At 45.7% G+C, this 26,273-nt stretch overlaps 1 protein-coding gene across 1 annotated transcript in view; it reads left to right on the top strand.

Annotated features, from left to right (window-relative positions):
* Nucleotides 1-26,273, top strand: part of LOC115081679 (leucine-rich repeat-containing protein 74A-like) — a gene marked incomplete at its 3' end in the record, with an annotated part of 50,606 nt that overhangs the window by 6,052 nt on the left and 18,281 nt on the right. The window contains exons 3-4 of the mRNA XM_029586103.1: nucleotides 15,923-15,971; nucleotides 25,384-25,559. Coding sequence (XP_029441963.1) covers nucleotides 15,923-15,971; nucleotides 25,384-25,559 — 225 coding nt within the window. The remainder of the gene's footprint in view (nucleotides 1-15,922; nucleotides 15,972-25,383; nucleotides 25,560-26,273) is intronic.

The raw sequence follows: 26,273 nt of genomic DNA, 5'->3' as shown, positions 1-26,273 counted from the left end.
GCACTGACAGCTCACCAGTATTCTCCGTCTCCAACAGATGGTGGACATGCATTTCCCTTTGTGGAATTGCCTGTGAATAAAAAAAGAGAAAAGAAGGAATTGAAAGGAGATAGTGGAAAGACAAGACATCTATATAGCACGGCTTTCCTCCTGAGCTGATGCAGTGCAGTCCCTTCCTCAATGGATCTAAAATTTCAATTAGCGGTTGCAGGCCTAGAGAGGCTCTGCAGTGAAGGCTTTAGCCCTCTCTCCCCATAGCTGGGACCAGTTCCTGCTGTCGGCCAAGGATTGCTGAATTCAGGTAAAAGTTTTATACTTTACAAAAAAAAGTGAGAAGAATAAAGAAAACAGTAGAAAGTTCTGTTACTTTGGCGTTTGGCTATCCAATTCATGTCTCTGGGTAGTTCTGTGAGGTGAAGAGATGGTGCAGGCACAACAAGTTGTGTAGCCGTTTGCCTAGGCCCTGCTCCAAGGCTTCTCTCCTTTTGGCGCATGGTAGGCCTCAAGGTGATTTTGCGCGTTTTTCACTGCGGGCCGTTGGCGTGCACCTGTGCGTTCAGTTGTGTGCCCAACTTTGACGTCTTTTTTGGTGTCAGTACTGGGCACCCAGTTTAAGTACCTAGTTGGATGTGCGGCTTAGGCACCTATACTTGGGCGTGGATTTTATCTGTGGGTAATCTAGACAGGAGCTTTTACCGGTTCTGTATGCTTACAATCATGGCACCCACGGTGAAGAAGCCAAAGCTCTTATCCATTTGTGCGGCATGCCACATCAGAGCCATTCAGCTGGAGCTTTCTTTAATTTTGTGTCAGCACAGCCTGGATGCTCAGGGAGATTGATCTCCTCCTGATTTTGCCGACTATGGTCCATCTCCTTGAGCTACGGGAAGTGAGACCAAGGGCAACACGAAGGAGGTGTCCTCTCCCTTGGTAGATCCACAGACCGAGTTGTCAGGAGACACTCACTTTCAGGATGTCAGCTTCGCACATATAAGGCCTGGAATGGAACCATCCTCCTTTTCCTGGGTAGAATTCTTTCAGGGATTCCAGACATTTCTACAGGGGTGGTCTTCTGAATCAATTGGACATCGAAATGGCAGATGAAATTTAATGTGGATAAGTGCAAGGTGATGTATATAGGGAAAAATAACCCATGCTATAATTACACAATGTTGGGTTCCATATTAGGTGCTACCACCCAAGAAAGAGATCTAGGCGTCGTAGTGGATAACACATTGAAATTGTTGGTTCAGTGTGCTGCAGCAGTAAAAAATAGGGATGTGAATCGTTTTTTGACGATTTAAAATATCGTCTGATATTTTTTAAATCGTCATTAATCGTTAAAGAGTGCGATACAATAGAAATTCCACCGATTTATCGTGAAAAAATCATTAATCGGGTTAGTGCACACTAACGGGAGTTAGGACACAACCTAAAAACCCACCCCGACCCTTTAAAACCGCTCCCTTAGCCTCCACCACCCTCCCGACCCCCCCCAAAAATGTTTCAAAATTACCTGGTGGTCCAGTGGGCCCCGGGAGCAATCTCCCACTCTCAGGCCGTCGGCTGCCACTAATAAAAATGGCGCCGATGGCCCTTTGCCCTTACCATGTGACAGGGTAACCGTGCCATTGGCCGGCCCCTGTCACATGGTAGGAGCACTGGACAGCCGGCGCCATCTTTAAAAATGGTGCCGGCCGTCCAGTGCTCCTACCATGTGACAGGGGCTGGCCAATGGCACGGTTACCCTATCACATGGTAAGGGCAACGCGCCATTTTTATTAGTGGCAGCCGAAGGCCCGAGAGCGGGAGATCGCTCCCGGGGCCCACTGGACCACCAGGTAATTTTAAAACGTTTTTGGGGGGGGTCGGGAGGGTGGTGGAGGCTAAGGGAGCGGTTTTAAAGGGTCGGGGTGGGTTTTTTGTTTATCGGATCGGGTGCAGCCGATTAAAAAAAACAAAAAACGATCGGGCCGGACGAAAAAAAATGCACGATTTGAATCGGAACCGAACCGATTCCGATTCACATCTCTAGTAAAAAAAAAAAAAAGCAAACACAATATTGGGAATTATTAGAAAGGGAATGATGAATAAATCGGAAAATGTCATAATGCCTCTGTGTTACGACTGTCGCTGCCCGATGTCTCCACTCCGCCCACCTTACCTTTTTTGCATCTCCTCCTGCAGTTGATGGACGTCTGGCTGCCGCGGCGTCTGCCTGCCGTCCTCTCTGGGGTCCCCGGTCCGGCTTGGGCGCTGCATCCCGCCATGTTGTCCAGGCACTATAGGGCGCGCGCGCCGCGCGGCCCTGCTTCTTATTCTCTCTTTTTGGCGTGAACCTCAGGGGCATCCCCCTGTGATGACGTCACGCATCCCGGATACAAAAGCCTACACTTTTTGCTATCTAATCGAGTTAGCAAGGGAACTCCTTACGAATGGGATTCACTCTCCGTACCTAGCTACTCTGCCTCTCCAACTTTTGGACTTCATCCTAACAGGGTACCCGCTCCTCAGGGGCCTCTCTCATTTCGTGCAGGTCACTATCAGGAACCGATACTCGCTCCTCAAGGGCCCATGTTCCTTGACTCACTGCCTGAACTTATCTCTTCTGCTTGGAAGAACCCGCTGCTTACATCATCAGTGAGTTACCAACTTTATTTCTGCAGATCTGTTCCCTGGAACCAGGTACTCACTCCTCGAGGGCCTGCCTCTATTCCAGCTTCTGTGTCACCTTCCGGGAGAAACTGCTGAGTGAGTAACTTTACCAACAAGGCTCTATACCAGAGCCCTGTGTATGCTCCACTGTACTCACTATCTCAGTTTCTCTTCACTGCAGCACAGCCATAGAGGGAATCGCTGTTCCAGTGTCCTGAGGAACCCTAAGCCCAGCCGGGCTTCATCTCTGCTCACTACTGCCACCTCTGGTGGCTTCTCAACTCTGTCTAATAAAAGATATAACTCTGTGTTGTGAGTCCCAAAGCTGAGCCTGACCTGTGGCCCCTCACAGGACTTCCCCCCGTGGGCGTGGTCAACTGCCACAGTGTCCAAGGTTTCACCCAAAACCTTACAAACAATAACACTCTGTATCGCTCCATGGTGAGACTGCACCTTAAATACTGTGTACAATTCTAGTCGCCGCATCTCAAAAAATATATAATTGTGATGGAGAAGGTACAGAGAAGGGCGACCAAAATGATAAGGGGAATGGAACAGATCCCCTATGAGGAAAGACTAAAGAGGTTAGGACTTTTCAGCTTGGAGAAGCGACGGCTGAGGGGGGATATGATAGAGGTGTTTAAAATCATGAGAGGTCTAGAACGGGTAAATGTGAATCGGTTATTTACTCTTTCAGATAATAGAAAGACTAGGGGGCACTCCATGAAGTTAGCATGTGGCACATTTAAAACTAATCGGAGAAAGTTCTTTTTCACTCAACGCACAATTAAATTCTGGAATTTGTTGCCAGAGGATGTGGTTAGTGCAGTTAGTATAGCTGTGTTTAAAAAAGGTTTGGATAAGTTCTTGGAGGAGAAGTCCATTATCTGCTATTAATTAAGTTGACTTAGAAAATAGCCACTGCTATTGCTAGCAACAGTAACATGGAATAGACTTAGTTTTTGGGGTACTTGCCAGGTTCTTATGGCCTGGATTGGCCACTGTTGGAAACAGGATGCTGGGCTTGATGGACCCTTGGTCTGACCCAGTATGGCATGTTTTTATGTTCTTAACAATGCCTACTAATGTAGGTCCATGCTCTCAAGAGTGCTTCTCCACCTTTCTCCACAGTCAAGAGCTGTGGCGTGGTGCAGAACAGTCTGACAAGGCTCAAATGCAGGTGGGTCAAGATGATACCGATGATGATGGTGATGGCTGTTCCGGTGAGAAAGGGGAGATTCCCCAGATTTGGAGCTTATAGAACTCTTCTCTGTTTCTTTAATAGAGATGAGTTGCCGAGCTTGATCTCTCAGACTTTGAAGATACTTGGAGTGGCTGGATCTGACCCTTTTGGGATGCAGAAGAAGGATCCCATTTTGGTCACCCTAAGCAAGGCTTCTTGTTTCTTTCCCCTCCTGGATGCAATCCAAGAATTGATTGATCTGGAATGGAGTACGTCAGAGGCATACTTTAAAGAGGATGTATCTTGGCAGGTTCATACCCCTTGGATCTGCAGGCCAGAGAGCAGTTGCATTTCCTTAAGGTGGATGCCTTGGTGTGTTCTGTCTTGAAACCTACAGCCATCCTGGTAGAGGGAGGTGCGGCATTGAATAATGATCAGGATAGAAGGATTGAGGGTATCCTAAAGCAAGCCTTTGAGTCAGTGATGATGAACTTACAAATTGCTTCTTGTTGCATTTTGGCTACCTTACATCTTTGTCAAGATTCTGGTAGCTCTGGTCCTATCTTGGATCTATGATAGAACTGGGGGCCACCTTTTTAGCTAATGTGGGCTGTGACTTGGTTTGCACAGCCACTAGAGGAGCTGCTTTGGTTATTGCGGCCAGGTGGCAGCTGTGGCCATGCAGATACACTTCAAAGGCTAATCTTACTAAGTTGCCCTTCAAGGGCTCGCTTTTATTTGGCAGTGAGTTGGAAAAACTGGCAAGTAAATGGGGAGAGACCCAAGTCCCTCGTTTGCCAGAGGACAAGAAACCAGTTGCTCAGTCTTTTTGGACAGGTGGCTGCTCTTGAGATTACCGGCATTTTTGGCCTTATAGGGGAGGTTCTTCCCAGAGTCCCGTCACTTCCACAAATCTCAGTCCATTCGCCCCCAAGGACCTCAAAAGGATGCGAGCTCCGGAGGTGGAGTCCCTTGGTCTTCCCAGTGAAGGTTTGTGGGCTTATCTGGTGATTCAGAAGATAGGTGGCCGCTTATCTCATATTTATCACAGATTACTTTGGATCAATGAATAATCTAAATAGTTCGGGATGGGTATGCTCTCAAATTTCTTTGCATTCCTCCTGATGCTTTTATGGTCTCTCCATGCAGCTCCCCTCAGAAGAGGGTAGAAGTGGAAGCGATGTTACAAAGGCTGTTGAACCTGAACGTGGTGATTCCCGCTATTCCATTAATTTTGTCGTGCTCAAGAAGGAAGGTTTGTTTTGGCCCATACTTGATCTCAAGGGCTTCTGAGAAGAGATTGAAAACTACAGGCCAGTTAGCATCACCTCGGTGGTGGCAAAATTAATGGAGCCTCTGCTGAAGGAAAGGATAATGAACTATTTACAATCCAGTGGATTGCTCAATCAGAGGCAGCATGGATTCACCAGGGGAAGGTCCTGTCAGACAAATCTACCGGTAATTGATTTTTTTGATTGGGTGACTAGAGAACTGGATCAGGGAAGAGGGCTCGATGCAATTTACTTGGATTTTAGTAAAGTTTTTGATACGGTCCCACATAGAAGACTCATCAACAAAATGAGAAGCTTGGGAGTGAGCTCCAAGGTGTTGGTGTGGATTACAAACTGGTTTGTAGATAGAAGACAATGGGTAATGGTAAATGGAACCTGCTCTGAAGAGAGAATGGTGTTAAGTGGAGTGCCACAAAGATTGGTGTTGGGACCGGTTCTGTTCAACATCTTTGTAAGCAACATTGCAGAATGGATAGAAGATAAAGTTTGTCTATTTGCGGATGATATTAAGATCTGCAACAGAGTCGACACACCAGAAGGAGTAGAGAGAATGAGAAGGGATTTAAGGAAGCTGGAAGAGTGGTCAAAGATATGGCAGCTTGGATCTAATGCCAAAAAGTGCAGTCATGCATCTGGGGTGAGGTAATCCGAAAGAACTGTATGTGTTAGGGTGAAGGGCTGATATGCACGGAGCAGGAGAGAGACCTTGGGGTTATAGTGTCTAGCAATCTGAAGAATGCTAGGCTGCATAGAGAGAGGAATATCTATTAAGAAAAGGGAAGTGATAATCCCCTTGTACAGGTCCTTAGTGAGACCTCACCTGGAGTACTATGTTCAGTTCTGGAGAGTGTATCTCAAAGGGGACAGAGACAGGAAGGAGGGGCTCCAGAGAAGAGCTACCAAAATGGTGGGTGGTCTCCATTGAATGACTTATGAGGAGAGGTTGAAGAACCTGAATATGTATACCCTGGAGGAGAGGAGGAGCAGGGGTGATATGATACAAACCTTCAGATACTTGAAAGGTTTTAATGATCCATGGTCAACAACAAACCTTTTTCCATTGGAAACAATTTAGTAGAACTAGGGGTCACGATTTGAAACTCCAAGGAGGAAGACTTAGAACCAATGTCAGGAAATATTTCTTCACAGAGAGGGTGGTGGATGCCTGGAATGCCCTTCCGGAAGAAGTGGTGAAAACTAAAACTGAAGGATTTCAAAGGAGCGTGGGATAAACACTGTGGATCCCTAAAGGCTAGAGTATGGGAATGAATGATAAAGCATGGGGGTAACCTGCACGGAGCGGCAGTTACTACCCTTAACAGAAATGTGGGGGTAACCTGCATGGAGCGGCAGTTACTACCCTTAGCAGAAACATGGGAATAACCTGCAAGGAGCAGCAATACTATCTTGGGAAGCTTGCTGGGCAGACTGGATGGACCGTTGTGGTCTTTCTGCCGTCATTACTATGTTACTATATGTATTTATGAGTCATGCATTTCAGGATGGAAATGGTGTGCTCTGTCATAATGGCAGTACAAGTAGGGGAGTACCTCACATCTCTAGATTTGACGAAGGCATATCTGTATATTCCCATCCATCGGGAACATCAGCAGTTCCTCCGGTTTGCTATTCTGGATTGTCATTACCAGTTTCAGGTCTTGCCTTTTGGGCTAGCCACAGCACCCAGGACCTTTCCCTCCACAAGGAGGGCATTCTAATTCACCTATATCTGGACGACTGGTTGATTCGAGCCAAGGAAGTGGAGGAGAATGTTCGCGCCTCCTGCAGGGTGGTTTCCTTGCTACAGGAATTAGGCTGGGTAGTGAATCTGGCCAAGAGCAATTTGCAGCCCTCTCAGACCCTGGAGTATTTCGGGGTTCAGTTCAATACAAGGCAGAGCAGAGGGGATGGAACAGCTCCCCTATGAGGAAAGGCTGAAGAGATTAGGGCTGTTCAGCTTGGAGAAGAGACGGCTGAGGGGGGATATGATAGAGGTCTTTAAGATCATGAGAGGTCTTGAACGAGTAGATGTGACTCAGTTATTTTCACTTTCGAATAATAGAAGGACTAGGGGGCATTCCATGAAGTTAGCAAGTAGCACATTTAAGACTAATTGGAGAAAATTCTTTTTCACTCAATACACAATAAAGTTCTGGAATTTGTTGCCAGAGGATGTGGTTAGTGTAGCTGGGTTAAAAAAAGGTTTGGATATGTTCTTGGAGGAGAAGTCCATTAACGGCTGTTAATCAAGTTTACTTAGGGAATAGCCACTGCTATTAATTGCATCAGTAGCATGGGATCTTCTTAGTGTTTGGGTAATTGCCAGGTTCTTGTGGCCTGGTTTGGCCACTGTTGGAAACAGGATACTGGGCTTGATGGACCCTTGGTATAAACCAGTATGGCAATTTCTTATGTTCTTAAGTACTTGTGACCTAGATTGGCCTGTGTTGGAGAAAGGATGCTGGGCTTGTGTTATGGATCTGATGCCGGATGGGCGGAGACATCAGATAGGAGTTAGCAATCTCTTATGCTTCGACTCCTGAGAGGGGAGGAGTTAGCAATCTTGTTAGGAAAGCTCTGTGTTAGACGAAGGAGTAGCAATCTGTTATGTACTGGCTCCTGAAGGAGGTGGAGTTAGCAAGCTGTTATGAATCTGTTGCTGAAGACTCCTGGTAGGAAAGGAGTAGCCATCTGTTACCAGCGGAGTGCTTGGAGAGGACACTCAGCTGTAGAGGGATGTAGATAGGTGAATCCTTGGGCCGATGGCAGATGACTGCGCCCCCAGGAGGATATCCTGAGAGGAACCACCGGCTAGGCTTGAGTATGGAGACAGACACAGAATTATTTTATTAGACAGGTAGTAGAACCACCAGAAGTGGCAGTAGTGATCTGCTACACCCGGCAGGGCTGAAGTCCCTCAGGTACTGGAACTACTATCCCAGGGTAGCTGAGCTGTAGAGAAACTATAGATAGTGAGTTGACAGGTATGCTGTGTTCATAGCCAGAACTGGATGACAGATCTCACGTAAGGTCTTAGAAAGCTCAGTAGCTGGAAAGGGTTAGGCCCTCAAGGAGCGAGTACCTGGTTCCAGGGAAAGCTCTGAGAGAGCGATGGTAACTCACAAATGTCTGTATCTGTGATAGCTTCCAGGCAGTAGAGAATCTTCAGAGTTTTCAGGAACATGGGCCCTCGAGGAGCGAGTACCGGTTCCTATCTGCAATCTGAAATAGAGAAAGAGAGCGAGGTCCCCGAGGAGCGGGTACCCCTGGTAAGTCCGAGGAGGCAGAGTAGCTTAGGTAGCGAAACCCATTGCTAACTCGATCCGTTAGCAATTTCTGAGACCTTTTATATTGGAAACGGATGACAGTTCAGAGGGACGCCCCCGAGGTTCGCGCCCTTGCTGGTACATCATTTGGAGCGCGCACGCGTCCTACGTCATCAGGAACATGGCGGATCCACAGCCATGTTCCTGATGACAGCGTCGTGCCTCTCCGGGGACGCCGGAGGAAGACGGCATGGAGACGCCGTGGCAGCAAACTGTCCATCAGGCCCGAAGGGAGTCGCCACAGTGGTAAGGAGGGCGGAGTGAGAGCGTCGAGCAGTGACGGACGCAACTGCTTGCTGGTACTTTGCTTGACCCAGAATGGCATTTTGTTTGTGGATGGATGGGGGAATAGGGACTCGACACCTGGATGATGGGGAAGAGTGACGGTGCATTAGATGGGCTGAAATGTTTGAAGTGGGACTGTGGATGTGAGATAATGGAGTAGAAGAAAAAGGTTAATTTGTGGGGATGGGTCAAGATATGGTTAAAGGGCTGGAGGAGTAGGAGGGTAGTGGAAAGGGATGGGTCTGTGAAAGAGGTGTAAGAGGATGGAAATGGAGTGAGGAAGGAGGTGGCTGATTTTTGGATAAGAGACACAAGAAAAGGGGCTGGAGGCAGGGGGATGAGTGACAAAAATGTGAGCCTAGTTAGGGGATGAGAAGCAGAGGAAAGTAGTCGAGAGCTAGGGTTGGGGTGATTACAGAGAGTGGAAATAGGGTATTAGGGTTGTTGGTAAATGACAGAAGATGAAATAGGCTGGGCCTCCCCAGCTGCTCCCTAACGCCCCGCACCTCTCTCCCTTCTAGCGCGGCAGAATGCTGCTCCACAGCACGGCAGACGGTCTCCGCAGCGGGGCGCTGCCGATGCCTTCCCCAGGCCTCCCTAAGGCATTCGCGCATCCAACTTACCTTCATTTAGAGGGCCCATGGCGGGAGAAGGCTAGCAGTGCCCCAAGGAAGGGCCTATAAAAGAGGCCACTGGTGCATCCCCTCTTCGCCTCGGCAACAAAGGTCTTCCTATTGCCTAAGCACAGTGACTCGCTCCAGCGTCTTCCTCCTTGTTGCTCAGTTCCAGTGTTCTTCCTCCTTGTTCTTCAGTTCTTGTGGTCAGTTCTTTTGTTCCTCAGTGTTCCATGACTCCCAGCTGTTCTGCTCCACATCTTCCTGCCCTGCCTATTCATCTCGCTTTTCCTTCGGATCGATACCCGGTATTGACCTCAGCTTGTCTCCTGGATCTCCTTGAACGTCGCCTGCTACTGACCACAGCCTGCTTTATGGATCTCCTTGAATGCTGCCTGTCACTGACCACAGCCTCCTTACTGGACATCCCTGACTGCTGCCTGTCACCGACCCTAGCCTGCTTCCGGATTCGCCTGCGTCACATCTGCACTGCTCTCCACGGATCTCCCTCTCATCAGCAATGCCCCCCCCCCCCCCCCCCCCCACGACCTGCCAGCCCCGGCACCCAAAGGCTCAACCCGAGGGGAACGAAGGCTGGTATGGTTGGGCCTCTGCCACTTCTGAATCCACCAGCCAAGGGTGGGGACCTGCAGGTCTTCTTCCTGCAGGTAGCGTCAACGCCACCTTGGTCCAAGGGTTCACGAATCCAACAAGTTAGAGGGAAGAGAGTGGGGAGTTGGGCTGGAAAGAGGATGGCAGATGAAAAGCTGGTAGATGTCACTGCCCACTCTGCTGAGACCTTAGGGAGGCCAAGCAGTCTGGAGGCAATTGCTTCTGCCAGAAGCAGCCACCGTTTCCTGTGGGATGGGCCCTTGGGTGCAGGCAGCTGCCAGCCCTCACTTTGGGACTCACCTTATGCTGCTTCAATAGAGAGCTCGTACAGGTGGCGCTCCCTAATGCTGTTTCAGCTTCATAATTTCCACAGGATTGTTACTGAGTCAGGGTCCCTGTGGCTTCACTGCAACATCCCCTGGCCTTGAACACGTGGGGCTGCAAGTTTGACCCCCACTGCCCCTGACAGTAGATAAAGAAGGGAGAGAAGGTAGGGTGAAATCTTATCTATGCGTGGAGAGCCTTTGGTGGGAAAAGATTTGCTTTCACTGCTTTCTTGTCAAGACCTCATGATTGCTTGCCTATGGATTTTCTCAAACATTGGTCCTGTCACATGGACTTCATTGCCAGACAAGATATGATTACCGCAAGACTATGGAACATTTCACAAATGGCTTAGGTCTATTTTGTTTACCAAGGCCTTTTCTTAATTGGTTACATGCTTTGATTTTTATTTCGGTTTTTATGGTTGTGTTTTGATTTTTTTTTTTTTTTTTTTTGCTTAGTATTTTGCCCCTGTCTTGTTTTATGTGTTATTTTACGTAATCCGCTTTGTACAACGGTGTAGGTTTAAGCAGAATATAAGTATTGGAAATAAACGGAGAAGTGAGGCTGAAAGGGCAAAAAATTGTCAGAGGTAGACGTAGGGGAGGAAGTAAAAGAAACATGAGAGAAGATATGAAAAATGGACAGTAAACCTTGGAAAAGGGGTTAGAAGACAGAAGAAAAGAGACTGCAACCAAGCTGATTAGAAAAATAAAATATTCACATAACAGAGGTAACAAAAGACTATTTATTTTCAGTTTAATGACTGGAATATATCAGCTTTTTGATGTGCTGGGTTTTCTCTGTGCAGGAGAAAATGCATTTCTGTTTGGTGTTACACTGCATAAGAGATTTCCATTTCAGTTTTTATCTACATGTTTCTGTTTCTAATTTGTGGGCGCTTATTCTGTGTTTGGTGAGGATCTGTGCATTGTGCTAGTGGGTAGTCTGTCTAGCAATCCAGTATGAGGTATAATGCTCTTCTAGGGCCTGTTGTAAAATTGCAGTGTTGCCTTTTCATGCCTTCTCATTACTGTTTGAGCTGGTAGTTAGTGTGTTAGGATTGTTAGAACGCGTCCCCGCAGAAGGGCCGCATTTCAGCCCTAGAAGATGCTTCTGTGGCCATTGAATCAACGCTACACAATATGGAGAAATTGTTGCTAGCCCATGAAAATAAGATAGGCGATTTAGAAAATAGATCTTGCAGAAACAATCTGCATTTTGTGGGGTTCGGCGAACATTTGGCAGACAAGGACTTACCGAACATTCTGGCCGCATGGCTGCCTGAGACTGCCTGTTTAATAACTGAGCAGGCACATCGGCTGGGGTGGAGGCGGGATGATGATACGAGACCCCGAGTCATGATTGCACAGCTTTTAAACTTCGCTCATAAGCAGCGCATCGTGCAGGCCTTTTGCAAAAAGCAAGATCTTAAATATGAATCACAGCGCATTCAAGTGTTTCAAGATTACTCGCTGAAAGTATATCAGCAAAGAAATTTGCGCAAATCTGCTCTACGTTGATCCATAAGCAAATGCGGTTTGTTTTGCAGTTACCAGCGTGCATGGCAGGGAGGCACCTCACAGATTTTGACAAGGCGGAGGCAGCAAAAAAAATGTTATTGACAGCCTAGAGTTTGGAGGTTAATGTCAAGACAAAATGGCCGAACACTAACATTTGCATTTTTGTTGTACTCTTCATGCTGGAAAGCTGCAAAAACATTGAATAGAGGTTGCTGGGAATGGTTTTCCTCTGTGTGACCAGTTTGATTTGAAATAGATTTGAAATAGACAGGGGCCCTCTATCAGTGAGTTAACTAAGAAGGAGGATAGAAATTTCTGGTGAATTATTGCTTACTTATTTGATCGCCTGCTGCAGATATGGCAGACTGTGGCATCAAGCAGAGCTCTTGGCCGCCTTCGATACAGTAAACCACAAGATACTGTTGGAACAACTAACTCAAATTGGTTTAACTGGGACAACCCTACAATGGTTCTCCTCCTACCTATCTGACCGTACATACCAAGTATTAATCAAAAACAAGCCATCAAAAATGATCAACCTTAACACTGGAGTCCCTCAAGGATCTGCTTTATCTGCCACCCTTTTCAACATTTACCTTCTCCCCATCTGCCAACTACTTGAAGAGCACAAAATCACACATTTCCTATATGCTGATGACATTCAGCTTCTAATTCCCATACATAACTCTATCGAAGACACCTACAAGAAAACCTCAGATCTACAGGTTTCAATCGAACATCTCCTAAATTCTTTGAAGCTAATAATCAATTTTGACAAAACTGAAATAATTCTCATGGACAAAAAACAGAATCCAGCGCCACCACCCCTGACAATTCCAGACAAACACATTATATCTATAATCCCCACCAACCACACCAGGAACCTCGGAGTCATCATTGATAAAGATCTCTCTTTTAAGAACTACATATCAAATAAAACTAAAGAAGGATACCACAGACTCTTAACCCTAAGACATCTGAAACCATTTCTCAACCCAGACGATTTCAGAACAGTCCTGCAACTACTCATTTTCTCCACATTCGACTATTGCAACTCCTTACTAGTAGGAATACCCTTTTCAACCCTCAAACCTCTACAAATATTACAAAACTCAGCAGCCAGAGTCCTAACAGGAACAAAAAAAAATGACCACATAACGCCCATATTAACATCGCTTCACTGGCTTCCTATTACTGCACGTATTGCCTACAAAGCAATGACCATCATTCACAAAATTTTAAACAAAGATGACCAAGGCCTAAACATGCTTAACATAACTCAGCAAAAACCCTCTAGAAACCTACGCTCCAATAACTCAAGTTACTTAAACATCCCTACCATAAAAGATGCACATCTGACAACAACAAGAGAAAGAGCCTTCTCCATCGCATCCCCCAAACTCTGAAACACACTACCTGAAGACTTGAGAACTCAGCACAACATAAAAACGTTCAAAAAAGACCTAAACACTTTTTTCTTCCACAAATTCTTCACTGACCCACTATCAACTGACCATACCAACCATCAAATGAACTCTCAACTCTAATCTCCAACCAAACTCGCTTCCCTCCACTTCCAACACAAGAATAGTTATTTGACCTGACTTGTTTATTTCTATATATGCTCATTCTGTTATAATGTTTCAATACTGTTAAGAAAATAATATTCACTTTGTAAACCGTTATGATGGCTCTACCGAATAACGATATATAAAACTCATCAAATAAATAAATAAATAAATAGTGGATAACACATTGAAATCGTCAGTTCAGTGTGCTGTGGCAGTCAAAAATATCCTGGATGAATGTCGGTATATAAAAATACCGTTGCCATTTCTACAATGCACCGGAGGCCCGAGAGTAAAAGATCACACCGGGACCCCCCCACTGGACCCCAGGTAATTTAAGGCATTTTGGGGGGGGGGTTCGGGAGGGTGGGGGATTTATTTTAAAGGGTCGGGGTGGGTTTTAGGGTTGTTTTAGTGTGCCGGTTTTCCCGCCCTCCCCCTTCCTTTCCCCCTTCCCCCGATTTACGATTTTTGACGATAAATCGGGGGAATTCCTATTAAATATCGCCTCTAACGATTTTTGATGATTTAAAATATATCGGACGATATTTTAAATCGTCAAAAAACGATTCACATCCCTAATAAATATATAGCTGAAACATCACCTCGCAGCCCCTAACTTTATATCCCTCCAGTACCTTACACTAAAGGTTTTCTACCTCATCCCTGTATATCTCACCACCTCTCTCCATCTTATTCAATGCATGTGTCTGTCACTAAAATATGATACAGGAACACACCAAGTGAATGTAATTGGCTACCTATAATATTCATGTTGTGATGTAAACCGTTGTGATCTTCATGTGGAACGACGGTATATAAAATGGCCAAATAAATAAACAATTCTCTGGAGCTTTTCCCCTTCTGGTTCTGCTGCAACTGCAGAGTGGGGCATTACCCACAACATTTGATCCTGGAGGATGATTCCTGCACCTTCCTTCTACCAGAATTGTAAAATGAATTATAGATTAGTAGGATGAGCGGAAGGAGTGAGTCACAGGTGGGTCCGTCATGAAGTGGCATCAGAGTTCCCTCTGCTGGCATCTCAGACCTGGGACAGTGCAAACCTCCTCGATTAACCTGGCAGGAGGCAGCGGAAGGCAATTGAGAAGAAAATCTGTGATGTGCATGGCTGCAGGGGGAGGGAGGGGGAAGGAGAATGGCACCAGCTGGAATGGTGCCACAGCACTGATGGAATGTGCACTTACAGAGAGGTATCTGCTTACACTTTTATTTATTTATTCATTCGTTCAGAATTTCTGTGGTGCCCATAGTCAGTCCACCTTGCAATAATTTACTTATTGTGAGCAATAGAATAAAAAAAGACACAATAAGGCCAGCTGGGTGGCTGAGTGGAGGCCTGGACCAGTGGCAGTGCTGTGCTCTGCCAAGTGGAGGGATCTGGATTTGATTGCCAGATCAGGTCTTCTGCTCCCTGGGGGACATGCAATGAAGTTATTAGGTGATACATTTAAGACAAATAGGAGAAGATATTTTTTTTACTAAAAGCATTATTAAACTCTGGAATTCATTGCCAGAGGATATGGTGAAAGCTGTTAGTATAGCTATGTTTAAAAAAGGTTTTGACAAGTTCCTGGAGGAAAAGTCCAATGCCTACTGACAAAAATATGCCTTAATCATCCGCTTAAACTCCTTCCTATCCTGCACGCCCCTCAGCTGAACTGGCAGACGGTTCCAACGTGTCAGGCTGATGAAAAAAAGGCTCCCATGCGGGTTTGGTTTAACCTAACCCTGCTCAACGAGGCACGGTCAGAACAGAAGTCCCATGCACTGTGAGCGCAGTGTTCTGCAAGACCACTTTTCCTTGGGCTTATTGTACGTGTATCAGATTCCCATACCATACAAACACGCACACACATACACACACACTACACACACCCAATCACTCACACACACACACATATACACACACACACACACAGTACACACACACACACTACACACACCCACACCCACACACACACATATACACACACATACACATACACACACATACACACACACACACACACACATACACTCACACACTCACCCACCCACCCACACACACCCACAGTACACACACACATACACACACACACCCACACACACATACACACACGCACACACACACACACATATACACACACACACACATATACACACACAGTACACACGAAAAGAAGTCATTGAGCTTTGGAGAAACCAGATACAGTTCTCTGTCCTGGCCGGGAGCATATACATTATAAATAGCTCTCCTCCCCTCTCCTCCATCCCCATCCCCAGAAACCGAACTGCAGAGATGCAGCCTGTGTCTATGGGGCATCTCAGGCACACGCAGAGCTGTTACATTCCCCGGCTTTACCCCGGGAGTGAGGGTGTGAGCACAGTACAGGGCATGCATGCACAGGGAGACAGGGACCGGGGCCTGCCTCTCCTCTGTTTCTGAGGTGGTAGACGGGGTCTAGGGCAAGATGGATGATCTCTCCTCATCTGTGCTGTCCATGTGCCTCACTGCTTATTCTGATTCTGCACCACAGGAGCAGCCTGAAAAGGAGGAAGACTATGATACAGACCTGGAGACTGAAGGTAAGTGTTTCCATCACACAGCATCTGGGCTGAGTCTGAAGCACTAGGGTTAGATTTTGTTGCCAGAGAATGTGGTTAGTGCAGTTAGTATAGCTGTGTTTAAAAAAGGATTGGATAAGTTCTTGGAGGAGAAGTCCATTACCTGCTATTAAGTTCACTTAGAGAATAGCCACTGCCATTAGCAATGGTTACATGGAATAGACTTAGTTTTTGGGTACTTGCCAGGTTCTTATGGCCTGGATTGGCCACTGTTGGAAACAGGATGCTGGGCTTGATGGACCCTTGGTCTGACCCAGTATGGCATTTTCTTATGTTCTTAAGCCAGCAGTTTGTTGTTGTTTTGTTTTTTAATTAATCAGCCAGTGCATTCTGGGTCTTGTAGTGCAGGTCTTTCTTTACTGGAAAAGCAGAACTATGTGGTAGCCACAGACTTTGTCAGTCTGTGGATTTTAGGTCAAGGGATAGAATTGTAAATGGTACATAGGTAAAGCTAAAGATACAAATCTACATATCTGTTTAGCTACCTGTGTGCTATGTGTATCATTGGAATGCACCAAGAGGTCACGCACATGGCAAGTGTTTAGGATTGTTGCATGCCAGATGTATAAGATTGGTATACGCCAGGTGTAAATCATTGGTGCATGTTAGCTTTATATGATTAGTACATGCCAGGTACATATGATTGTGCATACCAGGTGTACATGATTGGTGCATGCTAGGTTTATAAGATTGTGCATGCTAGATGTATAATTTTTGCTTGCTAGGTATATATATGGTTGTGCATATTAGGTGTATAATTTTTGCTTACCAGGTGTATATGATTGTTGCATGCTAGGTGTAAATGATTTATGCATGCTAGGTGTATATGATTGTGTATGCTGGATACATAAGATTGTGCATATCAGATGAATATGATTGGGCATGCTAGGTGTATATGATTGTGTATGCTGGATACATAAGATTGTGCATATCAGATGAATATGATTGGGCATGCTAGGTGTATATGATCGTGTATGCTGGATACATAAGATTGTTCATATCAGATGAATATGATTGGGCATGCTAGGTGTATATGATCGTGTATGCTGGATACATAAGATTGTGCATATCAGATGAATATGATTGGGCATGCTAGGTGTATATGATTGTGTATGCTGGATACATAAGATTGTGCATATCAGATGAATATGATTGGGCATGCTAGGTGTATATGATTGTATTTGCCAGGTGTAAATGATTCTGCATGCTAGGTGTATATGACTGTTGAAGTCTGAAGCATATTGGGCAGTATTTTCAAAAGAATTACCCAGCTGACTTTAGCAGTAAGCTGGATAAATCTAACCAGTTAAAAATGACCTCCTCTTATCAGCTAAACTTGCATAAAGTTGTAAGCAAGTCAATTTTCAAAAACCTGCCAAGTGGATAAGGCATCTGGGAAATATTATCTAGTGGTCTTCAGTCAAAATTTGAAACACTTTTTACCTTGCCACTGTGTACGCATACAGATTTGTATGCTGATTTGCCATGTTGCACTGGTGTAAAATATTCCATGTGAGCATAGACGTGATACAACATTCCATGAGAGCATACAAACTTGACATGTTGTACTGGTGATAGAACATTCCATGAGAGCATACAAACTTGACATGTTGCACTGGTGATAGAACATTCCATGAGAGCATACAAACTTGACATGTTGCACTGGTGATAGAACATTCCATGAGAGCATACAAACTTGACATGTTGCACTGGTGGTAGAACATTCTATGTAAGCATACAGACTCGCCATGTTGCACTGCTGATAGAACATTTAGTGTGAGCATACAGACTCACCGTGTAGCACTGGGAGTATAACATTCCATGTAAGTTTAAAGACTTGCCATATTGCACTGATGGTATAGCATTCTTTGGAAGTATATGGACTCACTGTGTTGCACTGGTGTTAGAATATTCTGTGTAAGTATACACACTCAGCATGTTGCATTGATGGTACAACATTCTTTGTAAGTATATGGACACGCTGTGGTGCACTGTTGGTAGAACATTCTGTGTAAGTATACAGACTCACTGTGTTGCACTGATGATAGAGCAATCCTTCTAAGTATACAGACTCGCCATGTTGCAGTGGTAGTAGAACATTCTGTGTAAGTATACAGACTTGCTGTGTTGCACTGGTAGGAGTACATTCTTTATAGGTATATGGACTCACCGGGTTACATTGGTAGTAGAACATTCTGTGTAAGTATACAGACTTGCTGTGTTGCATTGGGGGTACAACATGCAGCACTGGTAGTTCTTTGTAAGTATAAAGACTCACCGTGTTGCACCAGTAGTAGAACATTCTTTTTAGGTATATGGACTCACCGTGTTGCACTGGTGTTAGAACATTCCATGTAAATATACAGACTCGCCATGTTGCACCGGTAGTAGAACATTCTTTGTAAGTAAATGGACACGCTGTGGTGCACTGTTGGTAGAACATTCTGTGTAAGTATACAGACTCACTGTGTTGCACTGATGATAGAGCAATCCTTCTAAGTATACAGACTCGCCATGGTGCACTGATGATATATGGACTCACCGTGTGTTGCATTGGTGGTAGAACATTCTGTGTAAGTATACAGACTTGCTGTGTTGCACTGGTAGGAGTACATTCTTTATAGGTATATGGACTCACCATGTTGCATTGGTGGTAGAACATTCTGTGTATGTATACAGACTTGCTGTGTTGCACTGGTAGGAGTACATTCTTTATAGGTATATGGACTCACTGGGTTACATTGGTAGTAGAACATTCTGTGTAAGTATACAGACTTGCTGTGTTGCACTGGTAGGAGTACATTCTTTATAGGTATATGGACTCACCATGTTGCATTGGTGGTAGAACATTCTGTGTATGTATACAGACTTGCTGTGTTGCACTGGTAGGAGTACATTCTTTATAGGTATATGGACTCACTGGGTTACATTGGTAGTAGAACATTCTGTGTAAGTATACAGACTTGCTGTGTTGCATTGAGAGTAGAACATGCAGCACTGGTAGTTCTGTGTAAGTATAAAGACTCGCCGTGTTGCACCGGTAGTAGAACATTCTTTATAGGTATATGGATTCACCGTGTTGCACTGGTGGTATAACGTTCTGTGTAAGTATAAAGACTCACTGTGTTGCACTGGTAGTATAACATTCTTTGTAGGTACATAGAAACATAGAAATGACGGCAGAAGAAGACCAAACGGCCCATCCAGTCTGCCCAGCAAGCTACGCACTTTATCCATTTATTTATTTTTTTTCCCACCCTTTTTCTCCCTCCCACCCATCACTATTGGCTTCCAGCACCCTCCGGCCCCAACTCCCTTCCACCCCTCCACCATGCCGAGAGCAGCGCTGTATCCGCATCCCAGTGAACATCCAGCTCAAACAGGGGTAGCAACCGCTGCAACAAGCAGGCCACACCCCTGCCCCATACTCTTACCCACCCCTGCTTTGTTTGTTTGTTTCTTGGTTTTGTTTTGTTTTGGAGATGGCAGCCCTCCGTGAAGGCGGAACACCAACCACTGGCCACTGGCATCCCGCTCCGTGAATGCCTCTGTGGCTACTGCCGCTCCGTGCAGTGTTTTGCTGCCTCCTCTTTATTCACGTCCTCTAGACTTGATGTATCCACAGTGTTTATCCCACGCCCCTTTGAAGTCCTTCACAGTTTTAGACTTCACCACTTCCTCCGGAAGGGCATTCCAGGGCATCCACCACCCTTTCCGTGAAGAAATACTTCCTGACATTGGTTCTTAGTCTTCCTCCCTGGAGCCTCAGCTCGTGACCTCTGGTTCTGCTGATTTTTTTCCGACGGAAAAGGTTTGTCGTTGTCTTTGGATCATTAAAGTTTTTTAAGTATCTGAAAGTCTGAATCATATCACCCCTGCTCCTCCTTTCCTCCAGGGTGTACATATTTAGATTCTTCAATCTCTCCTCGTATGTCATCCGATGAAGATCCTCCACCTTCCTGGTCGCCCTTCTCTGTACCGCTTCCATCTTGTCTTTGTCGATACGGTCTCCAGAACTGAACACAGTACTCCAGGTGAGGCCTCACCAAGGACCTGTACAAGGGAATAATCACTTCCCTTTTCTTACTCGATATTCCTCTCTCTATGCATCCCAGCATTCTTCTGGCATTTGCTATCACCTTGTCGCATTGTTTCGCAGACTTCATATCATTAGACACTATCACCCCAAGGTCCCTCTCCTGCTCCGTGCACATCAGCCTTTCCCCCCCCATCGAATACAGTTCATTCGGATTTCCACTCCCCATATGCATGACTTTGCACTTCTTGGCATTGAATCTCAGCTGCCATATCTTCGACCACTCTTCCAGTTTCCTTAGATCCCGTCTCATTCTCTCCACTCCTTCCGGCGTGTCCACTCTGTTGCAGATCTTAGTGTCATCTGCAAAAAGACAAACCTTACCTTCTATCCCATCCGCAATGTCGCTCACAAAGATATTGAACAGGACCGGTCCCAACACCGATCCTTGCGGTACACCACTTAAAAACCTCCCTCTCTTCAGAGAGAGCTCCATTTACCATCACACATTGTCTTCTGTCCGTCAACCAATTTGCAATCGAGGTCACCACCTCGGCACTCACTCCTAAGCTTCTCATTTTATTCAGCAGTCTCCTGTGCGGAACCGTATCAAAAGCTTTGCTGAAATCCAAGTATATGACATCGAGCGCTCTTCCTTGATCCAATTCTTTGGTTACCCAGTCAAAAAAGTCAATCAGATTTGTCTGACAGGATCTTCCCCTGGTGAATCCATGTTGCCTCTGGTCCATCAATTCTCCAGACTGTAGATAGTTCACTATTCTCTCTTTCAGCAGTGACTCCATTACTTTTCTCACCACCGAAGTGAGGCTAACCGGTCTGTAGTTGCCAGCCTCCTCCCTGTTCCCACTCTTGTGAAGCGGGACCACCACCGTTCTTCTCCAATCACTCGGCACCACTCCCGTTTCTAGGGATCTATTGAACAGGTCACACAGCGGAGCTGCCAGAACATCTCTGAGCTCCCTCAATATCCTTGGATGAATCCCATCAGGCCCCATGGCTTTGTCCACTTTCAGGTTCTTTAGCTCTTCCCATACATTTTCTACTGTAAAAGGATTTTCATCTATTCCACTTCCCTCCAGTTTTTTGTTGTGTAGAGATGGTCCTTCTCCAGGGTCTTCTTTAGTGAACACAGAGCTGAAGTATTCGTTTAATATTTCTGCCATTTCTTCGTCTCCCTCCACACATTGATCATTACCACCTTTCAATTTCACTATACCACTTTGGACCTTTCTCTTTTCGCTGATGTATCTGAAAAATGTTTTGTCTTTTTATCTCCTTGGCAATCCTCTCTTCCGCTTGACTTTTTGCCAACTTGATTGTTTTCTTCGTCTCCCTCAGTTGATACAAATATTCTTCTTTGTGTTCCTCCCTTTGGGATCTTTTATATGTCTTGAATGCTGTTCTTTTAGCTTTAATTTTGTCAGCCACCTCCTTTGAGAACCAGATAGGTTTCAATTTTCTTTTGCTTTTCTTTACATTTCTAACATATAGAGCAGTTGCCTTGGTGATTGCTCCTTTTAGATTGGTCCACTGCTGATCCACATCTCTCTCGTTCTCCCATCCTTTAAGTTCTTCCTCCAGGTACTTCCCCATTTCCTCAAAATCTGTGTTTTTGAACTGTAAAACTCGGGTCTTTGTGGTTCTTTTCCCTATTCTTTTAGTGATATTAAACCATACCGTTTGATGATCACTGCTGCTGAGGTGGGCGCCCACCTGGACATCAGGTATATGGACTCACCGTGATGCACTGGTGGTATAACGTTCTGTGTAAGTATAAAGACTCACTGTGTTGCACTGGTAGTATAACATTCTTTGTAAGTATATGGACACGCTGTGGTGCACTGTTGGTAGAACATTCTGTGTAAGTATACAGACTCGCCATGTTGCACTGATGATATATAGACTCGCCGTGTTGCACTGGTAGTAGAACATTCTGTGTAAGTATAAAGACTCACCGTGTTGTACCAGTAGTATAACATTCTTTGTAGGTATACGGACTTGCTGTGTTGCACTGGTGTTAGAACATTTCATGTAAGCATACAGACTCACCGTGTTGCACTGATGGTGGAGCATTTGTTGTAAGTATATGGACTCACCGTGTTGCCTTGGTAGTAGAACATTCCGTGTAAGTGTACAGACTCACCCTGTTGCACTGCTGGTAGAACATTTAGTGTGAGCATTCAGACTCTCTGTTGCACTGGTGGTATGACGTTCTCTGCGACCATACAGATTCAGTGTGTTACACTAATGGTAGAACATTCCATGTAATTATACAGGCTCGCTGTCACGGTTCTGCCTGCTATGCAGCCTCCCTGCTGCAGAGGTTTTCAGCGAGCCTTGCTCACAGCTGCTCTATCCACCCCCTCACTGATCACATGACACAGCAGTTCCAGCACTACTTAACCTAGCCTGTCCATTCCCTCCCTGCCTCTTCATTGAGTCACTCAGGCTCCCTGACCTGGCCAACCATGTCTTGTCTCCTGCTCTGGCCTCTCGCCTTCACTTATGGCCTTCCAGGACTCCCAGCCTTGCTCAGTGGCCTCCTGGGCATCTTTGCCTGCCTTGCAGCCTTTGGGTCTTTAGCTTCACCTAGCCAGCCTTTTGCCCTGTTTGGAGCCGCCTTGTTTATTGTTATCTTTCTAGTCCTGTCCTTGTCTAATCCTTCTCTAGTCTTGTCCTGTCCTATCCAGTCCAGTCCCTGCCTCCCTCTGTTCCAGTCTAGCCTGCCTTGCCTCCGCTTTCATCCTGATATCCAGTCCCGTCCTAGCCTGGTCCCTGACACCATATGGTGCCTCCAGTGCTGCCTGTATCCAGGTTCCACCCATGGCTCCTGCCCATCCTATATCCAGCTTCTGTCTGCCAGCTGGTGTCTCTGCTTCCCATTTTGTCACCATGATGTTCTCCAGAAGGAAAGTCCTACTGGTCCCCAGAACCTGAGGGCTCCACACAAGGGCAAAGGGGCTGATTAGGCAGGAGACCATCTCCAGTCCTGCCTTGCTGTCCTGTGTCACTTCTGCAAGAGTGATCCCAGATTCCAGCCTGCCAGACCATGACACTCACATTTCATGTAAGCATACAGACTCGCCATGTTGAACTCCTGGTAGAACGTTCTGTGTGAAAATACAGTCTCACCAAATTGCACTGCTGGTAGAACATTTAGGACATGTTTTTCTAAAGGATTTGCATGCGTAAAACTGGTTTTTACACGTGTAAATGCACTTTGCACATGTAAGTGGGCTTTTGAAAATTGCTAAAATATATGCCATTGAATTGTCCATAGGATATTCACATCAAGTGCACTTTACATGCATAAATGGCTTTTTAAAATTGCTACAATAGTATGTTACATTTACATGTGTAACACCTTTTAAAATTAGCTCCTTAGTGTGGGCATTTAGACTTGCCACGCTGCATTCCTGGTAGAACATTCTATCTGAACGTACAGACTTGCCACGCTGCATTCCTGGTAGAACATTCTATCTGAGCGTACAGACTTGCCACGCTGCATTCCTGATAGAACATTCTATCTGAGCGTACAGACTTGCCACGCTGCATTCCTGGTAGAACATTCTATCTGAGCGTACAGACTTGCCACGCTGCATTCCTGATAGAACATTCTATCTGAGCGTACAGACTTGCCACGCTGCATTCCTGATAGAACATTCTATCTGAGCGTACAGACTTGCCACGCTGCATTCCTGATAGAACATTCTATCTGAGCGTACAGACTTGCCACGCTGCATTCCTGGTAGAACATTCTATCTGAACGTACAGACTTGCCACGCTGCATTCCTGGTAGAACATTCTATCTGAGCGTACAGACTTGCCACGCTGCATTCCTGATAGAACATTCTATCTGAGCGTACAGACTTGCCACGCTGCATTCCTGGTAGAACATTCTATCTGAGCGTACAGACTTGCCACGCTGCATTCCTGATAGAACATTCTATCTGAGCGTACAGACTTGCCATGCTGCATTCCTGGTAGAACATTCTATCTGAATGTACAGACTTGCCATGCTGCATTCCTGGTAGAATATTCCACGTGAGTGTACAGACTTGCCATGTTGCACTGCCGGTAGAATATTCCATTTGAATGGAAAGACTTGCCATGTGGCACTGCCGGTAGAACATTCCATGTGAGTAGACATATTCACCATATTGCATTAGTGGTAGAACATTCTGTGAGAGTGGACAGACTCTCCATGATGCATTAGTGGTAGAACATTCCATGTGAGTGTACAGCCTTGCCATGTTGCACTGCTGGTAAAACATTCCATGTGAATGGACAGACTCGCAATGTTGCACTGCTGGTAGGACATACCATGTGTGTGGATAGACTCACCATGTTGCACTGCTGGTAGGACATACCATGTGTGTGGATAGACTCACCATGTTGCACTGCTGATAGAATATTCCGTGTGAGTGTACAGCCTCGCCATGTTGCACTGCTGGTAAAACATTCTGTGAGAGTGGACAGACTCATCATGCTGCACAGCTGGTAGAACAATCTGTGTGAGTAAACATATTCACCATGTTGCATTAGTGGTAGAACATTCCTTATGAGTAGAACATTCCATGTGAGTGTACAGACTCTTCATGATGCATTAGTGGTAGATCATTCCATGTGAGTGGACCGACTCTCCATGATGCATTAGTGGTAGAACATTCCTTATGAGTTGACAGACTCTCCATGTTGTATTACTGGTAGAACATTCCTTATGAGTTGACAGACTCTCCATGTTGCATTAGTGGTAGAACATTCCTTATGAGTGGATAGACTCTCCATGATGCATTAGTGGTAGTACATTCCTTATGAGTGGACAGATTCTCCATGATGCATTAGTGGTAGTACATTCCTTATGAGTGGACAGACTCTCCATGATGCATTAATTGTAGAACATTCCTTGTGAGTGGACAGACTCTCCATGATGCATTAGTGGTAGTACATTCCTTATGAGTGGACAGACCCTCCATGATGCATTAGTGGTAGTACATTCCTTATGAGTGGACAGACTCTCCATGATGCATTAGTGGTAGTACATTCCTTATGAGTGGACAGACTCTCCATGATGCATTAGTGGTAGTACATTCCTTATGAGTGGACAGACTCTCCATGATGCATTAGTGGTAGTACATTCCTTATGAGTGGATAGACTCTCCATGATGCATTAGTGGTAGTACATTCCTTATGAGTGGATAGACTCTTCATGATGCATTAGTGGTAGAACATTCCATGTGAGAGTACTGTATAAACTTGCCAGATTATACTTTATTCAGAATGTCTGTTTCTTTTTCTTTTTCTTTGTGTCTATAGAAGATGTGAAGTCGTTCCATGGACTGACATGTGAAGAGCTGTATCTTGAGGCCTGTCGTCTGGTTGGGGTGGTGCCTGTCTCATACTTCCTTCGCAACATGCGTGAAGCTACCATGAATCTGAGTCACCATGGCCTGGGATCCAAAGGAACCAGAGCCATCGCTATAGCACTGGTGGTGAGCACACGACCCTTCAGGATACAGATGTGACCCTTGGGGAATTTCCTGGGGATGGGCTGAGATGCAGCACCGTCAGGGGACTGAATGGGATCTGACCATGGGAGATTTCCTGGGAACAGGGAATGATGCAGCAGTGTCAGAGGAATGAATGGGGTCTGACCCCGGGGGATGTCCTGGGAGCAGGGACAGATGCAGCACTGTCAGAGGAATGAATGGGGTCTGACTCTGGGGGAGTTATTGGTTTTTCTCCCCACTCGTGCCTTGCACCAACACGTTTGGGACAGAGCTGCTGCTGCAAGTTAAATCATGTTTTTTCCCTCTGCCTGTCACCTTCTCCTCCTCTTTCTCCATGTTCTTTCCCTCTGCCTCTCACCTTCTCCTCCTCTTTCTCCATGTTCTTTCCCTCTGCCTCTCACCTTCTCCTCATCTTTCTCCATGTTCTTTCCCTCTGCCTGTCACCTTCTCCTCCTCTTTCTCCATGTTCTTTCCCTCTGCCTCTCACCTTCTCCTCCTCTTTCTCCATGTTCTTTCCCTCTGCCTCTCACCTTCTCCTCCTCTTTCTCCATGTTCTTTCCCTCTGCCTGTCACCTTCTCCTCCTCTTTCTCCATGTTCTTTCCCTCTGCCTGTCACCTTCTCCTCCTCTTTCTCCATGTTCTTTCCCTCTGCCTGTCACCTTCTCCTCCTCTTTCTCCATGTTCTTTCCCTCTGCC

Source organism: Rhinatrema bivittatum, unplaced genomic scaffold, assembly GCF_901001135.1.
Source record: "Rhinatrema bivittatum unplaced genomic scaffold, aRhiBiv1.1, whole genome shotgun sequence".
Taxonomy (NCBI): Eukaryota; Metazoa; Chordata; class Amphibia; order Gymnophiona; family Rhinatrematidae; genus Rhinatrema; species Rhinatrema bivittatum.
Note: the sequence above shows the minus strand (reverse complement) of the source record. Positions and strands in the feature narration are given on the sequence as shown.